The 26,771-nt window shown below is 45.7% G+C and overlaps 1 protein-coding gene across 3 annotated transcripts in view; it reads left to right on the forward strand.

The window, feature by feature from the left end:
• LSAMP (limbic system-associated membrane protein) overlaps positions 1-26,771 on the forward strand; it is a 1,063,485-nt gene that overhangs the window by 926,496 nt on the left and 110,218 nt on the right. For all 3 annotated transcript variants that reach the window (XM_014957165.1, XM_014957164.1, XM_014957166.1), the window contains one exon: positions 15,858-15,983. In XM_014957165.1, coding sequence (XP_014812651.1) covers positions 15,858-15,983 — 126 coding nt within the window. The remainder of the gene's footprint in view (positions 1-15,857; positions 15,984-26,771) is intronic.

Genomic DNA, 26,771 nt, shown 5'->3' on the forward strand with positions numbered 1-26,771 from the left:
AGCAGATTAAAGCTGCCCTCAACTTTAATACAGTGCCACAGCCCGAGGGCACTACAGCTGATCTGATTTGGGGACCAGTCAGATCAGAATGGAGCTTGGCTCAGTGAGATCCCTGGTCTCATTTGATATCAAATTGAAGGCAGCCAACAGAGCTACGCTGCCCAGCTCAGGGGACCTGAGTCAAGGCAGCTTTGTCGTGGCTGTTTGGCAGCTTACAAACCACCAGCCGAACGAGAGCTCCTGGAGATGCTGGGAGTTTCAGGAGCAAATGGCAGTATGTGTATATGTGCATATAGGAGTATGTATGTATCTATGCATATATACACATTCTAAGAATGTATATATTTTATATGTATATAAACACAGAGATACGCACATAACAATAGTTTTATGCTGTATGTGTTATTACTCTGCACGGAGTTGTCAAATGCTATGCCTGTGCACACACACTTCTACCCATACATTTCAAATACCCTGGACAGTTGTAAGTCTTCAGTGTTTCACTCAAGCTGAAAAGAGTAGCTTCTCCGCTTCTGTGACCGAGTCAGGATTTCTCCCTGTTCAAAGGAAATACCTCTGGTACTTCTGCCCAAGGGAGGAATCTGGGTATTTCCTTCCTCCTTACTTCCTTCCTCTATGTCCAAGCCTGGGGCATCAGGGGAGCAGGCAGCAGCAGAGGCTGTGGGAGGAATGAATCTCGGAACAGGCTGCATCCTTCTCTTTCTTGGTGTGATGCCTGGCAGTTGGTTGAGATCAGGTCATTGCAAGGAAGGGTCAGTGGACACGTCTCATCACATAAATGTAAACATCTTTGGATGGCTACAGATGAGGTTACAGGGGTCTCGGTTTGCTTTGGAAATCAACCTCTGCAACTCCTAGACTCCATGGCTGATAGAAGAGAGTTTTTGGCAGGACCTAACCATCTTCCGTGAGCACAGTTGTTGCACGAGTTCCTGTGTGGGGAACGATGGGTTGGGGGAAAGAAGGAAAGGGAGGGAAGAGGTAGATGGGTTTCTCAAACAGCTGGGGCTGATGCTGTTCAGTTTTGGGGGTTTGAATAGTAGGGCGAGAGCGAGTATGTACTTCCCCCTTGTCTGGGTGGCTCCAGGCTCTGCATTCTGCTGCAGGTTAGGTGAGGGCAGGAGCAGGTGAGGACATCATACCCTTAGTTTTCCCATTCCTCAGTCACATCTAACAGACTTCACTGGAATTCTGGGGATGGTAGAAGCCTATGAGCTCCTCTTGTAAGAAATGCACAGGATCCTTTACCAAGTCAGTGACAATCTTCTTAGCTCAGCAGGAAAGCACCTTAGCACAGTGCTTCCCTGGTACAGTCATCCAAAGCTGTGTGCATCTCAGTGCCGTGCTTCCAACTTCAAAGTCAGCAGAGGGCTTTATCTCCCTCCCAGCTTTCCATTGTAGCATCCCTCCGTGCCAGAGATGCTGTTTCCATCTCTGCTTTCCTTCACGTTCCCTCAGCCCTGCAGTGCTGACTGTGCTCAGCACCCTTTGCTTCCTCTCACACCAGGGGTATTGGCTACTTGTTCTCTCAACATCTTCCCTCAACACCTCAAGGGATGGCCCAAGGCATGCCTCTGTCCTGTTTCCCTTGGACCCCAGAGAGCCTCTCCCCTTCATTACTCCTTCTTGAATGAGGTCTCTGTCTCTGCTGATCTCTTTACATTCTGGACTGTGGCTGGGTGGACAGCTTGAATCCAAAATGAGCTTTCCTGCCCAGTGTGATGGGGAAGCACCTCTTCTTCCCTGTTGTCACTGCTTCCCTCCCGAGGTAACTAATAAATTGCTCTGAGTCTTTAAATGGGCTGTTATTTCTTCCTTCCATCAGCACTCTCTCACTCTTGACTTGCGGTGCAGCTTCGGCTTCAATGAATTTATTGCCATGACAAGGTACACAGGTGATGCCAAAGTTGACAACTTAATTCATCAAGTGCTACTGTCTTTCTCTCATCTACACTTCTGTCGCTCCTTTCTTCTTTCCCTCTCCTCAGCTCTCCTTTCTTTCTGTCTGTCTGTCTGTCTCTCCCTCTCTCCCTCCTTCTCGCTCTAATGGTTTCCCCAGGTGATAGTTGGCTATCTCACACTCAAGACAGTCTGTCTCTCTTGACAAACGGAGCCGTCAATCAGAGGGCTCACCAGAGAGGGAAAGGAATTGGTCTTTACAGCACGTTGGCTATTTTCTTGCCTTTGCAGCATGTGTGGGGACGGGGGTTGAGGGCAACAGTCTTCAAACTGACTTACAGAAGCCATGTTTGCTTTAAGGTTGGTTTGGGACTCCAGAAGAGTGAGCTGTTGTGTCACAGGGACAGAGGAAGGGAGAAAAGCCCATCAACCCCAAACGTGTATAGGCAGGTAGAAATATCATTTAAAAAGAAATCCAACATCTTGACAAAACCCCCCCAGAGGATAAAGTCTCTGTTAAACAGAGTAGCAAATGATCTCTCCTTCTCACCCCCCCAATCCCATAATCCTTTGTTGGCATGGCAATTGCCAAAGTATATAAAGAAAGAGACAGATCCCTCAGGTATCTGTCAGCACTAGATACAATCTACCCAGGACAGTGTGTGTGTGGCATTTAATCCTCCATACATCAAGCGTATGCCCAGGATATAGTGTCACACTGTATTTGCGCTGCATCCCTTGTGCCTATTTGTCATGAGTGTCTGCGCCCCATCCAGTGGCAGGTTGATCCATAGTGTGATGCCATCTCGGTTAAATCTCTGCTTTTCCTCGGGCTTTGGCAGAGTTTTCATCATTGCGTTCTGATGCAAAGTTTCTTTATTTTTTTTTTCCACTCTTTGTACTTTCAGGAAATAATTTTCACAGACTTCAGTATATCATGACCATCAGAAGGGATAGTGTATGAGTGTATCCCTATCATCCATCAGTATCCCTAACTATATTGATTACCCTTCTATTCCTTTTTAGTTTGCACAATGTTTTGTGAGTCCTGCTTTTTCCCTCGGGTTGATGAACCACCAGGTTGATTCTCTCCTCCTTTGCATTCTCTTTTCTGTAAAAGTGTTTTGTCTTTATACCAGCAGTGAAGAATCTGGCCTGTTTTGTCTGTCTGTGGATAGGTGTCTTGGATTTACCCTTTTTGCTTTGCCAAGGAACTTTGCAGCACAATAATTCCTCATAAGGAACTCCCTTAAATAGTCTGATACTTTGCAGATATTCCTCCCCTGGTCCTCCTACTCACCTGTTGGGGCTGTAGATGGTGAGGCATCATACCCCCTCGTGACACCAGTTGGGTAGCAGTCACTGGGGATGTCATACATCTTGCACACAGTAGTCCCTAAGAGTGAGAAGTGGAAATGAGCCTTTAGAAAGGTGGAGTGACTTAAGGTTATAGCATAAGTGTGTAGAATAATCACTGAACCTGGAGTACCAGACCTCCTGATTCCTTCACAAAGCCATTCCTGCCTTTATTTTTCGGTAGTGTTGCTTACCCTGGTAACTGTGATATTACAAGTCCTTGATCGTGGATATGCTATTACAGCAGAGAAACATGACTTATATTTTCCACTGGACTTGGTTTTTGATCCCCTGCTGCAGTGGAGCTATTTGCAGTTTTTTATTAGTGTTCTTTGTTGATTAGCAAGGGGGATCACCTCATTCCTGCTCTCCAGCCAATAGCACTGGATTTCTGGAGTGGGGAGTATTTGCTTGCAGAACCTTAGATGAAAGTTGTCTGTAAAGCTGTTGTGCCACTCAACATAGAGGTGCTGGTGACTTTTTCTGGATGTAACCTCATCCTCCTGAAAGAACAATGTCTACCTATTTCTTCCCAGTTTGATACTCAGTATGAGTATCTGAAACTTCTTACGATATTTTGCTGCTTCGTTCTTTTAGGCACCCACATTTATAGCTAGCCCTGGGCATCTGACAGGCGGCCTTCTCCTGGCCTCTCAGGACAATTTGGGTGGGTAATCCGTATCAGCTCTGGCAGAAATGAAGTACCCAAGGCTCTTGACCGCTGCATTTCTCTGGAATCCTAGTATATAATGTGCTAATTACCTCAGTTTGCCAACGCTGAGAGACTAGCAAAAAATTTCTGTCAGTTTTGAAGAGAGCAGACTTGAACCCCAGTGGGGGACCAGGGGCAGCCGGTGTTTTTATGTGTCTTGATAAAGCTGCAGGCTACAAGGCATAAGCCTCGTGCCTGGCAGTCTGGGAGAGATTCTCCTTTAATTGAAATGGCACCGGTAATGTGTTTGCAGAGGAAAGCTCTTGGAATCCATCCCTCCCCTCCCTTGTGGTTGTCTGCGCATATACAGCACGTGTTTAACACGTGGCAAAGCTGGGAAAAGGAAACAGTGGGAAACTTCCAAGACGTTAAGGTGCTGCTGCACATGGCTGAACCAAAACAGAGCGCGCTCTTTTGGCAGGGGACTTTGGACAGCAGAAACTCTCCTCCCCAAGAAACCTTGGCTCTCGGTTGGTTTGTGGGAAGGAGATCACCACAATCACATCTCAGCTCTAGCCAGCTGCTTACTTTTTTTGAAGATGCCTTTACTTCGGGAGTACTGCATTTTTTTTCCTCTTTTCTGCTAGATCAGACTTGTGCATGAGCATTTCTGACAGAAGGGATTCTATGCCTTGAACTCTTTGGCTTTTCCTTCTCAGATGGCTGATGATAACACCCTGGCCTTTAGAAAATACGCTGCTGCAGCTATCACCAAGCTCAACAATAGCTAACAATTGAAAGTCTCACAGCTGGCATTTCATAACTGCATGTGCTGGAGAAGGCCACCATCTGTGGATCCAGCAATAGTGACAATGCAGGAATGTGCTGAGCAGCCCAAGCTGAAAAATTGTGGAGTTGCACTTTCAGCCTTTTTCACGCTCAAAATTTGAGGGTTTTTTTTGAGATGGGGATTTACTTCAGGTTCATTTTTTCTTGAAATGTTTTTGGTGGGGCTTTCAGCATCAGAAGAGGCAGCTGCTCTCTACGAAGACATTAGTCTTCTGATTTCTGATCTGACTACTCAGTGAAGAAACTATGGTGACTTGTATTATAGATTGTCCATCACTTGCTGGATTGGACAGAGTGAAGTCCTCTTGCAGGGGAAACAGCAGTGTTTCCTTATCAGACAGCTGACCTAGGCCATGAGTTGGAGAGTTATAGATCAAGGACAGTGTACAGTACTTTACACTCATCTCCAAATCTGTGCACTTAACACAAGAGTGATTTTTATCCAAAGCATGCAAAGGTCTGAATATCGGGTTATTAGCTTTGTTCTTTATACTTTTGACTGGAAGCAAAACCAGCATTTCCAAAATGCTACACTAGCTTTCTGCTCCCATAGAAGCCTAAAAGCAAGCTTGAAAAGTGGTTACAGCAAGCTGTCCCGCTGCATTTTGCTCATTTCAATGCAGAAGGAAGGAAAGGCCGCTAATAAAGGATGTTTTACATGTACCACATGCATTTGATTTGAGTGAGAGGCTTGTCACTGAGAAGCTGTCTGTCTCAGTTGAAACTGAGCCAGATCCTTGGATATATGGTATACACAAGACACTTGGAGCGTTGTATTCACTGCCCTGTGGCTTATCGCAGAGGCTGTGGGATAAACCATGGGCAGCCAAAGGAATCCAAGAACAAGGTTTGGAGAGAGCTGCATTTTCTTTTCAGCTTGCGTATGGATGTCCATCAAGTGGTTCATGAAGGCTGTTCTGTGGGGTGTACCATCTGTCCCTAATAAGCTGAACAAAAGCAACAGCACAAGATCCAAAAACAGGCAAACAAACAAAAACTTTGCCTCTGTTTCTCCTGCATGTAAAGCTATAATGGACCTCAATTTCATCCAGAGTGGAGTGTTAGCAGAAATGAACTTCCTTTCCTCCTTGCCTAATCAGGAAAATCCCAGTCATCCTCCTGAACCCTCTCCAAACCTGTACCTCTTGCCCTGGAATGACACGGGCTTTTCTCTGTGCTTTCTTCTCACACCTGGCCTGTGCTTCCTAGTCTCCTTCCCAAAGAAAGAGTTAACAGGCAGGAGCCAAGGACTTCTGGGAGTCCATTAAAAAACCATAATCTGTATTTTTACTATATATTTTAATAAAGCATCCCTCTTCCAGCTGCAACACTTCCTTGAAGCCATCACCGATTCGTCCAAAGGCCGTTAACATCAAAGGAGGAACTCCCTGGGCTCTGAATCAAGCCCTAGAAGGGGTGCATATTAGAACTCAGCTGCATACCATGTACATCCAACATGCTTAATGTTTCTGTGAAAAAGTTTTTCTTAACAAAATTCTCAGAGATGTCTTTGGGGGACTGGACACTAAGGACAACTTTTCTCACATAATTTCTCTTCCAGGATGGCTGATTACATCTGCAGAAAAAAAGATTTTGTATTGTTTCAGTCCCATAAGTAAATACTTGCCAGATTTTAAAAAATGGTCTATGGGAATATATAAACACACTCGAAACAAAGACCAAAAGCTGTGTACATCTGTAGTCTTGAAAGTGTTTGGGATTAGGCGGCATTCCAAGGGTTAATCCCTGGGGATTAGCATGGCAAACACTTCTGTTGTTGTTTACACGGGTCCTGTGAACAAGGCTGTGTTTTCACAGCAGGTCTCTCTAGGAGGGTTAGCCATAAAGCCTTGCAGTCAGTTTTACAAGCAGAAAGAACCCGAGCATCGTGAATGACAAATGCACAGAATTGTCCTTTAAAGCGATGAACTGCAGATAAATGGATCACTGCAGCCCCGGCATAAATTTGATATGTTAATAGAAAAGAAAAAGAAGTTTTGTAGCAAAGAACCAATACTTCATATCCAGAGTTCCAAATCTGGTGATAAGGGGATATCAGGCATACGCCCAGCTTATGCTTTGTGCTTTCATTTACGTGCTAAGCATGCAACTGTGAACCTGCTCTCCTGGGCAGCATCAGGATCCACAAACACGGGTTTGTGACCTTGTGCTTGGCCAATGGGACACCAAAAAGCCAGGTGTGAGTGAGATGCTGTCAGCATCAGGTCAAGGCCGGGGCTCAGGCTTGGAGCTGGGACTGCTGAAGGTGAAAGGCTGGAGTTTGGGTTTAAAGTTGAGGTGCTGGTCTAGGAACAGGAGTGAAGCTGCTTTTATGCCTCTCCCACAATGTCACAGTGCACTGAAAAACAGGGTTGGCTTGAGACTTAAGCTGAGCTTTTTTTTCTCCTCGCTGTTTCTCTCTCAGTCAGGAAGTGAAATAATTTCTCTCCTGACAATTTCATGGAGACAAGCTTAAAAAAAAAATAGAATCAGTGGGAATCAGTATAAGCAGTAGAGCCCAGTTCTGTGCTGAGTTTTCCAACATCTCATGTGTGGAACAGCCTAACAGGTTTGCGCTCCATGCTGCTCTCTGCTAAGAAACAATGTACTGGAAGTGTTTGCCATGTGATTTTACGCAGAAAAAATAGTCCAGACACCTAACTGTATATTGGATGAGGCAGAGCCTTCCTTTGGAGAAAACGATTTGGCTTGTCAGCTCTTACTCTCTTTCAAATGCAGCTAGCTCTGACATGTTACCCAGCTCAGCAAACTGGGAGGGCTTTCCGCACGGCTTTGATTTACAGCATCCTGACTGCTGCTCTGCTCCCAGTCAGTGCAATACGCCTGGTCCCCATCTGGATTTAACTAATTTCCTGCGTGGCGTCTCAGTGGGTGAGCCTCAGCTGCACCGTGGGGGAAGCTGGCCAAGATGCAAGGCCCAAGCTAGCAGCCCTTCTGCCTCCTTTGGCCTGGCCTCTCTTGGCACCAGGCAGCGGTGCTCGCTCGGGTGGAGGTCTGCCCCATTGGGGCAGAGCGGTGTGGGGCCACACGTGGGTTGGGAACTGCAGATCTCTTCAGTGGTTTCCATGCTCTGGCTGGGATAGACCCCTAAAGGCCACCAGGGATGGATGTGGCAAGACATCCACTTTCAAACAATAGGAAGAAGCAATTTTTACACCTTGTAAAAACACTGTACTGCATTTTGAGAGGTTTTTGGTTCCCAGGGGATTAAAAAACAAAACCAAGCCTTCAGTGTTTGCCTCTGATTCACCAGAAGCTTTAAGACCAAGAGAGGCACTGGCAGGGTGAACAAGCCTGGCAGAGAGGAAGGTCAGAAAGGTGTTTCAAGAGTCTACTCTCTTTAGTGAAGTTCAGCAACTTCACTCTGCTCTCCTACCCCGGTGACAGCTTGGTCTCCATCCAGTTGAAGCTGCAGCACGAATCAGACCGTGAAAAACACATCGTGGGTCTCACGTCACATTTCATCTGCAAAGTGCTTCAGAAACATTAGCGTGCTGCATCCCAAAAGGTGTCTGGATTTTCCTTCCCAGCCCTCAGCTTGCTCCCTTTGCGGACCTTAGCAGCAACAAGCTGTTTCTTGTTAGAGCCGTAAAGAGCTGTGATTAGCCTGCTGCACACATAAGAGGGAAATTAAACCATTTAGTTGTGTTTAGCAGCTCAGCCCCTTCTTCAGGCCCTCTCTCCCCACTAAACACTTTAACTAAACAATGACTAATGAGGCCAATTTGCTGTCAATTAATTGCCCCAGGAAAGGACCCCTAATTGTGGTTGAGCAGAGGTGGCGGCTCTAAAGCTTTCAAGGGCTGTGTGATGGTCAGCGTCCCCCATACCTCTGCCTTGAGGCTTATTAGCTTCTTTGTGTTTGTTGCAAAGTGCTGTTAATTGGGAGCTGGGGACAAGGAAATGAGAACTCTAGAGGCTAATTGATAGGCACCTGCAGAGGGCTTTAGTGGCTACAAAGTTCCTTTGACTTTGGAGAGAAGTCCTGATGTTTTCTTTTTGCCCTGAAAGCCAGGGGCTCCTGTGGATTAGTGGGTGGGAGTCTTAATTTCCTCCAGCAGATGGGGGTCCTACTTACCAGTAAATAGGCTGGAGGAAGTAACTAACTAATGAGGATATATGGAAGGGGCTGTGGTGACTTTCTCCATATGTATCCAAGGTGTCCTTCTTGGGACAAGCAGTTATAGCACTTAAATGGAGCTTATGGGCTTTCTTATTTTCACTTTTGCTGTTTGCTTCTGCGTCTTGGAAGGGATTAAATAGCTTTTCTGTGCCTTAGGTCTGTAGAGTGGGAATAAGAGCTTTAGGGTTTTTTAATGTATTTTGTGATTTATTGACAAAATACCTGACTGTTAAGCAGTCTTGTGATTTCAGATTGGGGAGTAGTTGCCCCACAGTGTAAGACTGCATCTAAGGGTCTTGTGCAAAGATCCATTTGCCCAAAGGGAGCAGTCACACCAGCTGACTGTGAACTTCGTGCGAGTGTGTTTACAAGGCTCAGAGCTGACTTTCAACTAGACCTCCACATCCCTCTGTTCACATTTTTCATCCTGCCATACCCAATTAAAGTTCCTACTCCTATGCTTCCTGCCCTTGTCTCCCAAACCCACTCTCCTCCTGCATTGAGGTCTTATGTGAAACATCATGAAAGCGGAATGCAGCCAACACAGGAGCCAGAAACTGCTGCCCCATGCCTGTAAGTACTCTGTGTATCTAAGTACCACTTACATTAAGCAGTGGTTCCTGTTCCTGTGACTTTGTGCCTGTGCTGTGTTTAGATGCTCTTGTCAAAAGGCAGGTATTGGAATTGTTTGGGAGCTGTAGCACAGCTTCCAGTATAAGATGAGTTGGGAAAAGATCTGTAGCAGCATTGCTAGTTACACCCTTCAGCAAGGGTTGCCTTGATGCTTTCTTGTTCCATCTCCCATTGCAATCCTGGAAAGGTACTCAGGAGCTGGCCTCCTTGATGTGAACTCCCATCTCTTAACCACTGGGCTGACTAATTTACTAGGAGATTTGGGGTGTAGCCTCACTCCTCGCTTGCTTCCATAGCCTTGAATGATAAAGCTGATCCAGCCTGCCCTCATGATCCCAGGTAATATCTCAGAAGGAGTTTTGACCCCTGAAGGGTTTTTGTCATAAACAGCAAGGATAACAGCAGCAGATGTTTGCGTGTTCTCGTTTGTGGTTTCCTTGCTGTCTCCTGTATGCGGCCCCTGTTTGTAATAACTGCTATAGCGGGTGTTTTTGAGACATGGTAATGTTTTGTAGAAACAAATCACTTGCTTTCATCTCGAGAGCAACAGTGATTGCGCTGGGGGAGTGTGCTCTATTTTTCATGTCTCAGTCTTTCTTATTATTTAAATTAATGTGAGTTGCGGTTGTCAAGAAAGTGAAGGATTGATGGCAATTAAGTAGAACCGGCTTGGTGCAAGCAGGTTCTGCGCAAGCCTGTCCTACCTAGCTCTGTCACTGTGCCTTGCCTGGCACTTGGATTCCTGCACCACCTCTGTCCTTGGACCCCTCCTGCCCTGCAGCTCCCCCAGCTCTCCCAGCCCAGATCGCCCTACAGCATCTCTGCCCTGGCCCCACTCCTCCCTTGCAGCCCGTGCTCTCCCAATGTGAGCTCCTCAAGAAGAATGACTTACTGGTTACTTTGAGGGTTGTTATTTACTGTCAGTGACATGTAAGATGAGATGCTGAGCTGTCATCAGGCTTGTCCTGTAAATGTGAAATGTAGAAGAAACAAATATGTGAGTTTCAAGCCATTCATCTCGGAGCTCATTTCCAGCCCTCCAGAATCTGTCCCTGGCGTGGGTAAGGCACCCTACCCCTCTGGGGATGGAGCGGTGGGTAATACACCTCCTTTCACATCGGTCTCTGCTCCCTGCCCCATCCATGGGGATCCTAAGCACAGGGTACTGGATACCCCATATTACACTTATGCTGAAAAAGAGGGAAAAATCTGGCAGTTTTATCTTTTTCAGCATTACCAGAGAGCCTGGCAGTGATTTCCTGTGGCCCTTGGAGCCAGAGGAGTCCAGCTGCAGCCTGGTCTCCTCTGAAGGGACAAACTGTTAGGCTGGATATGAAAACACCTGAAAGCGCTGTTTAGCTGTGGTGCTTCCCTACTGTGGGTCTGCAAGCTGTGGTTTTGCCTGTGCTAGTAGTTTAGAGAGGCCAGACATGAAAAAGTTTTCCAGTTGAGGGTCAACAAGAGATGGCTGGGCAAAAGGAGGCTGTGACACCCAGAAGATCCTGGTCCCATCTGGGAGGTGGTTTAGTCACCATCCCTGGACGTGCTTAAGAAACGTGTAGATGTGGCACTGCAGGGCATGCTCTGATGGCCGAGATTGTAGGATTTTTTCGTGTGTGTGTATGGTTGGACTCGGTGATCTCAGAGGTCCTTTCCATCCATGACGATTCTGTGATTCTGTCCCAGGAGGTTTTATTCTCAGCACTCCTACCAGCCGTCTGGGAACTGTGAAAACATAACATAACCCCCACATGGGAAAAAATAATAAGGTCAAAGCTTCTCATTTTAAGATTGTCCTAAAAAGGTGTGTGCAAAGTAACGACAAGTGCCAAGGAGGCAATGCTAGATAGATGTTGCTGGTGCTGACAGTTTTGTCATTTTAACACACTGTCTTGACACCCCGAAAATTAAAAGTCTCTGACTTTTTATCTGAGTGAAATTACTGTCCACTAAGATCCAGTCATTTTTAATGCTAGCTGGCTTTGGATTCTAAGGAGACGAAACAAAACAGGTTTTAAATTCACATGGAAATTGTTTCCTGCCTCCTTTCAGCTTTCCCTTGCCCTCTAGATGAAGGTGGCAGCTGAAAGGAACCAGCCATTATACTCCTAACAGGATTTCAGCCTTGGATGCCCTTTTCTCCCTCATCTGAAAAAGTGGCGAGCCAGATATGACCATCTGGACACATCTCTTGGGCATTTGGTCTGCATGGTCAGATCTGTTTGTATTTACTGAGTTTACTTGATTCTCTGCAAACTAAAATGACTTGACGGATTTGGAAGGTGGCAGGGTATACACATGTCCTAACTGCAGTTCTGTTGCTGGTGCCCCATAGTGGCTTTTACTGCTCTCTCCTCAATTGTGTTGGCTGTCATCACACTGTTCTCCTAGGACCTTGGACTAGCCTACAGCTCCATCTACTAGTCTTGCTTGAACTTAGTCTTTCTTGGTTTGTTGTGTGGCTTTTTTTCCTGGTGCAAATGTTAATCCCTTGAGGTTAAGATAAAAGTCCCAAAACATGGTTTAGCCAGTGATTCTACTCCTGGGCTCTGCTTACCCATGTTTGCCAGCACACCAGAGAGTCTCTGCTGAGGATGCTCCAAAGTCATCACCGTTGTGTCGCCTCATAGAGCAGCTAGGACAAAACTCTTGCAAAAACAGCAGCCTCTGTTGTTCTTTCCCAGACTGAGCCCCTCTGTCCTCTCCAGAAGTCAGAGGTATATTGGTCTCAGATCTGAAACACAATATGTACTACAGGTAGCTGTGCTGCTGCAGGACTGACATGGCCCTTCCAGTTGCTTTATTCCTTATAGTAACAGTTCGGATTTCTGCACCACAACTTGCAGGGGTCTCCCAGCCTGCAGCTCTGCTTGCTGGAGTGATGGGTCTGTCCCTCCTGAGTGATGAGACAGGAAACTCCCTCATGGGACAGAATGAAGAAAGAGAAAGTGCTTCCGAGTCCTGCCGACTCAGTGCTGAGCAAGATCTCAACGTGATGAGATCTTGCATGATCACTATTCTGTGATTCTGTGATGCAGCAAGCTGCTGCTCTGCTTTGGTGTGCCGTGAAACAAGCATTTCTTGGAGGAGGGGCAGGGTATTTAGTGGCCCAGCTGGGGTATTTAATTTCTGCTGCCCTTTATGCAGTTTCAGGATATTGGTTGACAAAGGTATTTGCTTACTTTCCAAGAGCGCCTGATTGTTGCTGTGTACTGCCAGGCATTTGCTGGGCAGAATGGGTATGTGATAAAGGGGGGGGAGGCACAACATAAAACTGTAGTCAGTGAAACCCTCGTGTACCCCTTGATATTGTGGGATCAAATTCTTTGACACCATCAGCATTCTCCAACAGTGTTTATTTTGTTTTGTTCTGTTGCCTCCTACGTCTTCCTACGTGTGCAGACACACTGCCGATGGCTCGCACTGAATCACCCCTGTAAAATGTAGCAGAGCTTGTGTTTGTCAAAGTGTTTTGCTTTGAGAGGAAGGGGTTGATTTTCTGCTGTGCTGTGCTTTACCCATTATTGTGCTGCTAGGAAGATGTCCCTACTCTGAAATTCCCTCTCTCCAGGGAAGGCAACCCTGGTGCAGTCAACCATTCCCCCAACATGCCTTGCTTTTGTTGTTTCACCATGAGCTGATCAGCCATCAATTCTAGCTGTTGAACAGCAAACATACTTCAAGGTCTCTTCTCCATCCTTCCTGGTGCCAATTAGAGCAGGTTGCTGAGGGCCTCATCCAAGTGAATTTTGCATATCTCCAGGGATGGACTTTTCACCACGTCTCTGGGGAACCTGTTCCTGTCTTTGACCTCCCCAAAGTGAAAGCTTTTTCCTCATTCTGAGTTAGAATTTTCCCCACGTTGCAGCTCATGTCTGCTACTTTTCACTGTGCACCTCAGAGCAAAATCTGCCTCTTGTATCTGCACCTTCCCACTAGCTATTTGTAGACATCAATAATATCTCCCGTCCGCCTTCCCTTCTTCAGGCTGAACAGACCCAACTCTCTGAAGTTCTCCTTGTACATCATGTGCTATAGCCCTCTGACCATCTTGGGAGCCCTTCAGTGGACTTGCTCCAGTATGTTGATAGCCGCCTTTTACTGGGGAGCCCAAAACTGATACAAGGCTTCAGATGCTGTCTAACAAGCATGGTAGAAAGGGACATAATCACTTCCCTCCACTTACAGCACTACACTCTTGCTAATACAACCCAGGATGCTTGGTCTTTGCTGCAAAGGCATACTGGTAATTCATGCTGAACCTGTTGGCCCTCCACATCACCTGGACTGCTTGAGCCCAGCACTTTCACCCTTCTGGCAAATATCAGTATGGTTGAAGCCCCTCACCAGGGCTGTGATTGTGAGGTTTCTTCTATCTGGCTAAACTCTGCTGCCTCTTCTTAATCAAATGGTTGGTAGCAGACACCAACCAACACTGTAATATCCCTCATCCTTAAACCTAAACTCCCAGCTGGTTCACCTAGTAGGTGAACCTTTATCACTAGTGGGTGCACTCCAGTCACTCCTTTGCAGAGAGCACATCTCATTTCCTTGCCTTTCCAGCCTGTCTTTCTGGAAAAGCCCATACCCATCCTGCACAGCACTGCCAGTCCTGAGAGCTGTCCCACTACAGCTCTGTCATTCCAATGGGTTTATAGCACTGCAAATCTCCAGGAACATCTAATTCCTCCTGGTTTTTCACCGTGATACTTGCATTGGTGTACAGGCATTTGAAATGGGCCCCCAGCTGTCCTCCTTTCACAAGGGGAGTGTGAAAGCCTTCCCTGTTGTGTTGGCCCCCAGCTGCCTCCTCACTGCCCTCCATGCTGTCACTTCTCCCCAGATTATGGCAATCTTCTCCCAGTGTGCCTAGTTTAAATCCCTCCTTGCCTAGGTGAGTGAGCCTGTTGGCAAAGACATCTGCCTCACTTTGTTTGGCAGGTCCTGGTCCTGCTCAGGAGCCCCTGTTCTTCCAAAGGGGTCCCATGGTTGTAGATGCTGAAGAGTTGACCATGAGTTTGGGGCCTGCAGAGAGGGGCTAATGAGCTGTGGGTTGTAAACAATATTCCTATGAATCCAGCAACACAGCTGGAAGTGGTGAGTTGCTCTCTTCAGGCTTCATTTCCTTTTCCCCACCTAGCTCGTGGGCAGCTTTGCCTCACAAGGACCATCAGCTGCTTCTGCCAAGGAGGGGGGAAGGGAGGCTGCTATCTGTTTATTCTGTGGTAAGCGAAGCAGAAAATGATGTTTCATTCCTTGCTACACATAAATTCAGAAGCTGAAAATATATTAAAAGAAAAAAAAAAATTAGAAGATTCCTTTTTAGTAAAACTCCTTCACCACCTCTGGGTTGTGAAGTGTGGAAGCAAGACGTGGATGTGAGTGAGGAGAGACTGCAACAGCCTGGCCTGCTTAGAGGTTGATACACCAGCATGCTCCATGCGTGGAGGTAGCTGTTCAGGTCCCAGCGTGGTCACTTTGGTCCCGCGACACAAACTCAGTTAGCCTGGGAGGTCTTTAAGGAACCTGAATGCCCACATCATGGCTGGTCTTGTGAATCTTTAAAGACCCTACCATGCTTTTGGTGCTGTGCCGTGTGAGGTGCAGTCAGCCAGAAGCTGCTTACTGTGGGCAGCCCACTGGGATCCATCTTGGCTGAAAAATGTTGCAGAAACCTTCCCGCTGTCACTGTTGTGCCTTCCTTCAGCACATTCCCATTAGCCATGGCGCATGTCCCTGCTTCTCACCTTGTCATGGCAGGCACAACAGAAAGGAGCTTAACAGCTCTCTGGTTCAGTTCCCCGTGAGCATTTGGTTACATGAGCAGCAGATCAGGGTCCTGGCTAACAGCATGAGTTTTATCTGCCCGTGGGAGGTAACATTAACTAATACACCCTCTGAGTCAGTGCCTTGAGGCCTGGCACCCTGCAGGAGGACCTAGAACTGCATCTGGGACTGTTTGGAGTGTAAAAATGAGCTAGGACGGTGCTCAAAGCCTACTGATTCCTTCTCTGCAGCCTTGGGGCAGTCAGGCAAGTTCTTAGATGTTATTTTATGAAGGTCCCCAAATGTGTCCAAATAAAAAGCATCACAGTTGCAGCAAAGGCCTTTTCTACTTGCAGATCCTAGCAAGCGGTACATATTATTCTGATATAATTTCAGAAACCCAGGTACTATGAGGAGCGCAGCCTGTGAGAGGAGCCTGTGGCTGCCACTGGTTAATAGGTAGATAGGTTAATGAGTCAGACAGGCTGCCCTCCAGAAGTCTGGGTAACGAGGCTGAACTTTCTTTTGTTTTCACAGTTCCACCAAAGATCTCCAATATCTCCTCGGACATCACCGTGAATGAGGGCAGCAATGTGACTCTGGTTTGCATGGCAAATGGGCGTCCTGAGCCTGTCATCACCTGGAGGCACCTCACCCCAACAGGTAAGAGACTGAACTGGACTCAACTGTGCTGCTGATTTGTGAACTGTACACTAGTTTCCTTCTCTTCCAACATCAACAGAAAATTTCAGTAGCAATACAGGCAACTGTAAAAAAGTGGCAAGAATCTTAAATGCACGGCAAGCTTGTTTTGCAGTGTGATTTCGCAGGCAACGATAACCAGGTTGTCCAAGGGAACAAATAAAATTACTTCAGTAGGTGCTCTACAGAATTGGACCTGTAATTCTATTTAGATTTGGTCTGCATCTAGTTGTCTCAGTCTCTACTGCTGGTAATGCACAGCATGGTGGTGGAGACAAAATACTGCTGGCGCCAGAAAGAGGCGAAAGGGTTTCTGTGTAGATACTACATAGAAGAGGTTCTTTCTGAAAACCATGGCATTTGCTTCCCCCTGATTTGCCTTAAAAGGGAGGGGCAAAGAGTGGCACGGATGATTTCATATTACTCTCCACTTTGGCAGACAGTCTTCCTATGTCTTGTGAGGTGAGTAAAGAAGGCATTTGATCTGCAAGATGAGTGAAGATGAGGGTGGAGGCAGAATAAAGGAGAACTCACCAGCTTTGTTCTGCTATCTAGCTGTGCCTTCCACGCTTGAGGATGCGGTAAGCTTGGAAGGAGAATATCCTTTCAGTAGTCAAACTGTGTGGGGTTAGCAGCTTGGGTTGCAAGGAAACCTTCACCCCCTAGAGATTTATCAGTAGGATGGGAACAAGAGGTAGGTTTCTTTTCTTCCGTATCTTGTCCTTTGAGGAGAGAAGAACCCTTTACCTGATTTCTTTTGCCGTCAGTTATTCTTTCATCTAAGATGTGTGGGGAAAGCATTGATTAACTCCATATGAATAGTATTCCGTGGTATTCCCGTATATGTAAAGGGTTAAAGAAGGCTTGAGGTAGGCGGAGTACAAGCTTTCTTTATGTGCTACAGGCAGTCAAGCTATCTACTGCAATTCAGCAGCCAGAAAAGGGGAGAACGTTTGCAGAAAGAAGGTTGGACAGAGAAAGGTAGAATGACACATTGGAACAGAGCTCAATCCAAGGGCTGGGTCCAGAAGCCCCTGGATGTGGGTCCTGTGGTTCAGACTGGGGTTACTCAGATTTCCTGTCTCATCCCTTCAGCCAAACCAAAATCCTCCTCAGCTTTCATGTATATAAGAGCCAGAGATGCAGCTTATATTTCTGGCCCATTTCTTGTAGTACCAAAAGAAGGAAGATGGGGAAAGACTGCCAGGAGAGGTGGGAGGAGCAGGGCTGACGAGGGGAGCACTACTCACTCCTCTGTGGTATCATTGTCACTACCCGACTCTGCTGCTTCCTCTCCTGCTATTTTCCGTATTAAGCATGACTGTGCCATTTGCATATATAGGGGAATAGAACCTATTTTTTCACCTTTAGTTGTGTATATAGAATCTTCTAGCTCTGGAATTTCTGCTTTTAAGATTAAGATTTATTTCCTATCAAATATTCCATCTTACTAATGCATCAGTCTTTCAGTCCTCCATCTCACTCTTTCGTGTATTCAGGTAGGAGACATCCCTAGCAATTTCATGAGCACAGCCTAACATTGTCCGAGTTAAAGGTGTTACAAAGATGCTAGCTTAAAGCTTCATGAAAAATAAGGCCTGGTACACACGAGATGTGTTGTTTAGAGCAGTAATAAGATTCATGTCCTGACTCATCTCTTTGGCTTCATGTTCGTGCTTTGTGTTTTTTCACAATTGTAGCGCCTACTCCATTGTGTCAGACACAGACTTCTTTTCTCCCTTTTAAAAAGTCTTCTCAGAGCAAATCTTCATTCTGGTGAGGAACAGGACTGGGGAATCCCATCCCTGCTGTGATTCCATGGTCAGTTTTCCTGGGTCTGTTGTTCAGTTTTCCGGCATACCCCTTCACACTTTTTCTCCTGTGCTGCGTGTCTCAGAGGTGTTGCCTCGTTAGCATCCCTCAGCACCATCCCGCTGACCTCCATCCAATCCATCCTCAATCCTCCCCTCTACAGCGAAGCCTGCCAAGCACCCCCTTCCTAAATGACTAAGAGCCAGGGATGAAGGGCAGGCAGTCTCCAGTCTGTCACCTCCATGTCTCACTGCTTGCTGTTCTCTCTCTTTTTCCTTATCTCAACCCATCTGTTATCTTTAACGGGTACAGAGGAACTGCTTTCAGGCAGACATCAGGTCTTTCAGCAGCATGTAGCCCAGTAAGGCGATTGTCCCAAAATGGGGGACAGAAGGCCTTCTTTTAAATGTTTTCCTTGAGGTTGACAATTAAAATAAATTCCAAATCTGTTCCAGAGCTGCTGCAGTTAGAAACATGTCTTATCTTGGAATCTCCCTTTTCCAGAACTGTAAGGCATTTTGGCTCCATTTATGCTAGTTTTGAAGACATCTGCTATGCATCAAAGAGCTATTTTTGATCATTGTAAAGGTTTCTAAAATATATCTCTCTCCTTGGATTTTTTTTGCAGCTAAACTCGTGACTGCAGAACTGGAAGAATGAGTGTTATTGAGCTTGTGTAGGAGGTTTTGAATGGACAGGTTGTGAGATTAAACCAGCATTGGGGGGCAAGAGGGCCAAATAGCTTTTTCTTTGTGCACTCTCCTCAAGGAGTTCATTAGCAAATTTTTCTGCTATTTCTTTCATTCATTGACTTCACCAATAGTGTTTGTTGGCTAATTAGCTGAGTTAGGACTACAGAAATTATTTCTTGATGGCTGGGAAGTGGAAGATACAAATGCAAAGGGAAAGCAGTGTTGCCACTTATACAAAGAAGGCAGAACAATAGTTCATTTAAATGCTGCTGGGCCTCGGGAGTGATCATAGCCCACTCATCTGCCTATCTGGGAAGTTAAAAACATGGCTTTATAAAATGCTAGATGGCTTCTTTTGCTGGTCGTTCACTGAGCAGTTGAACTTGATATTTTTCTCACATCAACTGTTAAGTCCCCAAGCCCTGAAGCAGCCCATAGGAAAAAACCCTCTCCTTACCATGTGAGATAGCTAAGGTGTGGCTGTGGTTGTGGACAGTAGCACTGACACCTGGGAGGAAGGCAGGTAAGGGGAAAAATAATAATTCTGATGGCGTGTGACAATGCAGATCAGCTTTAATTTAATGAAAGTACGAATGACATTCCTCAGAACAATGCAAGTCCTTGCTCTCCACTTCCATTACTCTTCAGATGATTGACTGGGTTTTGGCAGAGCAGTTGGAGAGAATTAGCCAGACTCTTCCTTATCTGAAAGGCTATTATGCTGTAGGACATCGGCAACCTGCTCACACTAGTTGTGGATAGTTTAATAGGCATTGCCTGAGAGCACAAACAGCTTCATTAGCTCTTCTCCTCCAGCCAGCAGAGTTCTCTTCTGGGATTGCCGAACTGCAGCTTCCAGCAACGGGCCAGCACCTCCCTGCTCATAGTCTGATCTCTTCCCTGTGATTCAGAACATGGCTGCAGGCTTATTAAGCCTGCCATGCCCTATGACTTTTGCCGTCCCAGTTTGTGACGATAAACCATGGAAAAGACCGTAGCAGCCTCTGAACTGGATTTGTCAGGAAACTGTGATTTGTTCAGTTAGAGTGTGGACAAGTATTGATGATTTCCTACACAGACTACATGAGTTAGCACTTGTCAGCTATTAGAAATATTTCACTAGGGGATGTATTACAGTCTCTCTTCTCTTGAAAGGGACAAAACCCAGATTTTCCCCTCTGTGATGCTGTACAAGGAGTGGGTGTTATCCAAAGTATAGATTATTCTTTCCTTACTGATTCTGGTCCAATCAAATTTCCAGTAGTTGCACCACAGGTGCACCACAAGGTCCCAGCACAGGGCTATGTATCACACTGACATATCCTGTGTAGGCTACCATAGGCAGTCTACCCATCTATGGCTAGTTATGTTAGAGGTGCTCTGTTTTCCCCGTGCTGTGCACCAAGATAACAGCTAGCACAGCCAAGAAAAAAATTCAGTAAGATAGTTTACAGATGGTAGGCAATGCCTGCATTTGAGCTTATCTTAGTTTCACTTCACGTCTTTCTTGACTTATGTTTATTCAGACTAATGCAACTTCTTCCTACCCATAAGCTGTTGAGATCACAGTCCAGAGGCTTTAACATTTATCATTCCTCATCTCTCCATCTTATTCAGTGCCATGCTGAATGCCTGGTTGACTGAAAAAAGAGCTTCCTGGGAAAAATAAAGATTCATGTATGTTCATATTCTTATCAATAAAATCCTTCTCAATGGAAGCCCTAAAGAGTGGCCTCTTGTGGGTCAGGTTAGCAGCAATATGAGCATGGACAGTTGTTGCAAGGTCTTTGCATTACCAGAGATCTCGCTGCCAAGCCTGCTGTCCTGGATGAGCAGACAAACACAGAGGAAAAAGGCAGCTCCTGTCCTGAGGAGCTTGTACTCCAGTTAACAGAAACAGTCCTATTCATGTTTCTGCTCATTTCCCACATGACATCAATGGTTGAAACCGACCTAAGGGCCTTGCTCGTGCGCACTGTGGCAAGTGCTGCAGGATTGGTACCCATGTGTGGTGGCAGTCTGAGAGGTGGTGGTACAGAGACAAAGCTATATCAATCCCTGTGGTGCTCAGCTCAAGGTCAAAAATTTGAGGCTTTTACTGGTTGTGGATAACCAGTTGAGGAGCGAACAATTCAGTTTTCCTTGAGCAGTTACAGAGCATGAAACTTGTATAAAACCACCAGGTATCTCATTCCTGATCCAACTTCCTTAGCCTCAGCCCAGCAGGTCTGTTTGATAGAGAACAGTCTGGATTCTCCCAAATTCCACCTGGCAGTCTAAAGATACCCACTTTGGCTCAACAAGGAGCTTAGTTATTACAGTGGTAATCACGGCATAAAAACCAGTCTAGAGCAAAGCAGATAAGTATTGATTGCAACACCCAAGTTTCATGTCACAGCATAAGATGAAAGGAGATGGGAAGGCTTGTCAAATATGCCAGTCTGATTCTCCCTAGAGGGTGCTAGAAATTCTCATTTAGTCTTAGAGAATTTACCGTAGCCTGGGAAGTTTAGGAGGGATAGAGAATACAGAAGAGTGCCTGCATGCTCTGTGTAATTGAGATGGTATACATATAATATGTTTATAAACAGCTGTAGAACTCATTGCCATGGAAAGTTATTTAAAGATGAGAACTTGGCAAGACTCAAACAGTTTATGTGTTCCTGAGGATAATGTGAACAAATCTGGATATTCTTGTTATTCACAACAGAAATATTGAAAAGGATGCTAAACTTCATGCTTTGGGGCTCAATTACTAGAGATCAGGATGAGACGTAAACTGAAAGAGACATTATCTCACACCCCCGCTTACTCATGTATCTTCCTTCAGTGAATGCCAGTCTCCACGTAAGGCTGAACACTGAGCATGAGGGAAGCAGGGAGCTCTCTGAAAGCATGAGATTCAAGACAACCATATAGTTCACATGGGCAACTTTGATCTTTGTGTCCTGTGTTTATTTGCCTCTCATTGCTGTCTAAGCCCAAAGCCTTGCTAGTACATTTTGCATTGCACAGGAGAAGCCACTTTATGACCAAAGAAGATAACAAACAGAAAACCATCAGCCAGAGTCACCACAAGTCAGCCCTGTAGGCATTAGGTAGTGATGAATGGGAAGGGGATTTTCTGCTCATCTAAACCATTTGGATTTATCCCACCTCTCTGCTGCACTCTTGAAACCTCAGTAAAACAGTTGTAAAGAGGAGGAGTGTTGCTTTGGGAAGGTTTTGTGGTTTGGTTTTTTTTCTGTTGTTGTTTGGGTTTGGTGGGATTTTTTGGGGGGTGTTACTGTGCCAGCTCTTTTCATATCACATCCTCCTCTCCCTCTATCTGCTTTTGCCTGATCAGAAAATTTAAGATTTATAAGGTACTTTTTTCACCCTGCATTTTAGGATGTTGGGAAGGAACTGATGATTTTTAACCAAGTCTCTTTGTCCTCCTTGTTTTTTTTTCCTTGCATCCTGAAAATACTCTCTGGCAAAAATGTGGTCATGCCTTCCACAGAGACCTCTCACTTTGCCTCTTATACTCTCCCTTTTTGTTTTAGGACTCTTTGTGAGATGTCTTTTTCTCTCTTGGTCTAGCCTTCATCTTATCCAACATTATAGGGAAAAAAAAAAAGAGGAAGACAAGGATGCTGGCTCACAAAGAGCCTGGGAAACAAGCCAACGTTTCAGCTTTTTCAGGGCTTCTCCAGAAGGCATCCAAAGTTGTTTCAACCTCTATTTGCTTCCCACTTCCTCTGGCTCCACATTTTTTTACTTTTTTAGGTCTGCTCTTCTTAGTGCATGGCCCACAATCAGCAGCCCTGCTGCTCCCTTCCTCATCTATAATAAACTTAAGTCCTGAATTCGCTCTCCCCACGACATATGGGAAGAGCTTTGATTTCTTCCTTCCATGCCCAGAGAGACACAACCACTGCACAGAGATCCCTCTAGAGTTCCCTGGGGAGCAAGAGAATAAGTCTGCTGCAAGGAAGGAATTTCCTCTGCCTTCAGCAGTGGTTGGAGGGGAACACCTGGAGTCTTCTTGTCAGTGCTTGACTGCTCCACCTCTGGCTACATTTTCTGTGCTGTTACTGGGAAGATGTGGTGGTTATGTACCAAGTTAGTGGCTATCCTGCCACAGAAATGCTGTTCTATACAGCAAGTGCGAGTCTGGTAGAGCTACTTCCATTTTTCCTTCTCCCATATGGGTACCACTTAGAGTCAGCCATGGTGTTAGAGTCTTTTCCATGGCATTTTAAAGGCTGAGCTGGTTTGTGTCCATATGAAAACTTTCATCCACCTACAGAAGAGCAGCATTTTTCTAGTTCATTGCATGCTGTAATATTGCTGTCTGTGCAGCGCCGTACAGTCATTACCTCTACCCTCAAGGCTAGTGCTTCTCAATGGAGATGTTCCTGATTAGTAGAGACATTCAGGAATAACTAGCTGCTTCTTTCTCTCCCCTCCTTCCATAGAATCACAGAATGATATGGGGTTGGAAAGGACCTCTGGAGATCATCTAGTCCACCCCCCGGCCAAAGCAGGTCCACCTAGGGCAAGTTGCACAGGATCGTGTCCAGGCAGGTTTAGAATGTCTCCAGAGATGGAGACTCCACCACCTCTCTGGGCAGCCTGTAATTTTTTTATTTTTTCTTTCTATGAGCCAGTCTTGAAGGATCCCAGAAGACTGGAGGTGAGAGTGAAAACTGAGTGCTCAAGAAGATAAGAGTTCAAAATCTTTCATAGTTAATGATAACAGGAAAAGGAATTGCCGTACACTACCATAAGTAGGCTCTCAGCAGCAGGTTGATGAACCTTACCAAATTCTTCATCATTCCCACCAGCACAAACCCATCGAAATCAAAGGACTTTCCTGTCATGACTAGGACAAAATAGGAAAGGTCTGCTGCTTACCCTACTTAGTGTGGTCTGTCTTGCCCTCCTTCCTTGTGCTCCAAATCTGCCATGGAGCATCCTTGTATCCTACCTAGAAGTAGTTAATTACAGCAAAACAAATTGTCTGGAGAGAATGTTTTTGAGTGCAAGACACTGAGAGTGTGTGTGTTACCGTGTCTCCCTCTAGTGATCTGAACTAATGAGTCTGCTTTGGGTCTTGTGCTTGGAGCTTCTTGTTTGGTGGCAGAGGGTTCACAGGGGCAAAAGGCTGATATTTTAGGACTGAGTCCTATTTTCCCTGCCATGTGGAGGTCATAGTCCTCAAGCTCCATGAAAATTTAACTGTGCTTGTAAAGATTCAGGGAGGTTGCGTGTGAATTAAAGAGAGAAAAAATTCGCAGCATTTTAAATTTAATACTTTCAATTCAAACATCCTTAAGAAAGCTATCCTTAAGAAGAAAATGGAGAGGCTGCATCTTTTTTTCCCCCGTTGTAGCTGTAATCTATAAGTACTTTCACTTTAGGCAAGCGTATTTCTCACTCTCTCTTCACAGTAGGAGAGAGATACGCTAATAAAAGGGGAAGTTAAAGTAGTAGCTTATAGCTGTTCCCTGCATTTTTTTCATTTAAAGAGAGAGACTTCACCATTTTTGTTATTACGCTGTTAACGGGGCCTCAACCAATCTCAGTGACTTCACTGACTTCAGTGCCTGATAAATGCTGCATTGGAGCTGGAGCTACTGCCTCCTTTCATCTAAGGACTCCAGTGAGTGTGGATGACAGCATCTACTGCAGCACACGGGTCCTGCCAGGACAGTGATATCTGGAGGGAGTTTCCTATACAGCCCCAAAACCTTCACCTCTTCTAGCTTCTTCCACGCAGTCTTCTGTCTCTTGCCACTGCCTCCACCCCCACGCCAGTCCCACTGATGAAGCCACTTGCCTTATATATCCCAGCTCTATTGATAGCTGGAAAACAGTGAGAGAGAGACACACACAGAATGGGGGCGTGCAGGGAAAAGCAGGAAGAGCCTCCTGTACAGAGATAGCCCTAGGGCAAAGAAAAATCCACTTTGGGGACAAGACATCCAGAATCAGCTTGCCATGATGACCACAGCAAGGTCAGGTGTCACTCAGCTCCTGCAGTGTGGAGCTTTTCTCCCGGGTCTGAATACAGTTGTAGTGGCAGTGGGAGTCTCCCAGCTGAAGGCAGTGAGCTATTTTGGTAATGCAAGGCTGCAGCAGGCCCTGGTGTTGTGAATGCTTGTGCTCTTTTTTCCTTCCTCAGCCTCTTTTCTGAGCATTTCAGAAATGTGCCTTCAGAAAATCTCTCCCTTTCCTGTCTCAAGAAAACCATAAAAGACTGAAAACATGATTCAGGGATTATTTTTTTTTTTTTTTTAGGAGGTGCATGTTCAAAATTGTTGTTCTTATTTCTTCTCCAGTTACTTTTTCTTTCTGAACAGCACCTGAAAAATATGACTCTTCTCATGCACTTGGTATTTTTTCATGCACTGGCTGAACAAATCATCCTTTCTCGTAAACTCACGAGTGCTCACCGCAGTGTTACTGCAGCAGGGAGCAGAGCAGGGAGGCTGGGAGAGGACGGTGGGTGCAGGCTCATCCCGTAAAGCAAGAGCTGCCATCTGATGCAGCCTTTGAAGTTCATGCCCAGTTTGGGGTGACCTGAGCCATTTGAAGGATGAGCATATCCTGCCAGAGGATCAGCACAAGCTGCAAGCAAGAAAAGTGTGATGAAGGTAATGATGGCCTGGGAAAGGCATTGATCATGAAAGATTTCAGTTGTCATTGTGTTGACTGACAGCATATGCCTGGCTGAGAACTGCTGGCAGGGTCATCTTAGTACATGTACCACAGCGGTCAGTATATGCCATTACCACCGTCCTTACCTGCTGTGCAGCTTGTGGATCTCTAGAAGCCACATGAGTATGCAGGTGCACACTGCTGTATGCATTATTTGTAAGCATTTTACTATGTGTTCATTTGTATGTTCACCGTGCTGGTGTCTGTGCATGCATTTTGCTGCACAGGGTAAGCTTTTTGATGTTTACCAGCCTCATGTGCCAACCTCAAAGGCTTGCATTTCCTTAATGGCAGAATTGTGAAGCATAGCAGTGAGCATGAAAAATAAAAGCAGGAGAGAGGAAAAGCAGTATTCTGAGTCATATTGTACCTGCCATCCTTTGACTGTGGGGCATGGATCTGTACAGCTGTCCAAAGCCTGTCTCTACAGCCTAAACTACAGCTGCGTGAAGGGGGCAGAGAATAAGTATTTTTAGTGTCAGTCGTGACAAGAGACAAAATTTCAGAAATTCCCAGAACTGTAGAAGCTCAGACCAGGCTCCAACCTTTGCAACTCCAACATTCTCACTTGTATCTGCTGCGTTTATCTCTGCTGTACTTGGGCATCTTCCAAGCAAATAAATAACAGGTTCCTGCTTCTGTCTCCCCTTCTGCCCAAGGGACTTAAAGTTAATTTGTGCTGACTATTAGTCTTTGGGTAAAGGCTGCTATTGTAAAAGGAAGTCAGGGCATAGATAGATAGATAGATAGATAGATAGATAGATGGTCCTCGCACTGTGAAATTCTAAGTGCCTCCATTTCCTGCGGGGAGATCTACAACCACTTGACTGCTATGAGAAGGATTCCCTGTATCTTGGGAGATTTCCAGGGGATGACAGAGGTGGAGATGGGAAGTCCACATTCCCTACACATCCTTCAGCAAGCCCCAGCTTAGAAGCTAAGAGCCAACTGTACTGTAACTTGGGTGAAATACAGGCACGTGGGGATGCAAGTCACTCCATGTGAGAGGCCAGCTTGCGTCTCAGGAAATGCCAGGATGGGTCTCTGATCCCTGTAAGGAACTTGGGGACAAAGAAAAGTCACACTTGCCGTGCAGCATCTCCTGTGTCAGATGAGGGAAGGAGACTGTTAACTTGAACAGACAAAAGTAATTAGAGGAGTAAAATAATAGATTAATGAGCAGCCAGTGTCAGGGGAGCTTATTAATTATCAGTAGAGGATTTCCTTCACTGTGCAGGCTGGCCGAGGGCATGCAAGATAGCAACCAAAACTCTAGTCCTGTTTAAGAAAGCTGCTGGGGAATTAGTGGCGCTGGGTGTCAGGAGAATGATAGCAGAAGTTGGGTTAAATGCTTTCTTTGAATCTCATGTTATGTCTAGCTCAGGTAAGGGCTAGGGATGAAGGGGATCTGGGAAATGCTAGATTGTATCTAACTGATGTTAATAATGGCTCAATAAAAATACTCTGATAAGAACACATTAAAGCTGCACAGTAAAGCACTCACAAGCCAGGTAAGGTGAGATTTAAGGTTACAAATGCA

This window comes from Calidris pugnax, unplaced genomic scaffold, assembly GCF_001431845.1.
Source record: "Calidris pugnax isolate Ruff unplaced genomic scaffold, ASM143184v1 scaffold225, whole genome shotgun sequence".
In the NCBI taxonomy this organism is placed as follows: Eukaryota; Metazoa; Chordata; class Aves; order Charadriiformes; family Scolopacidae; genus Calidris; species Calidris pugnax.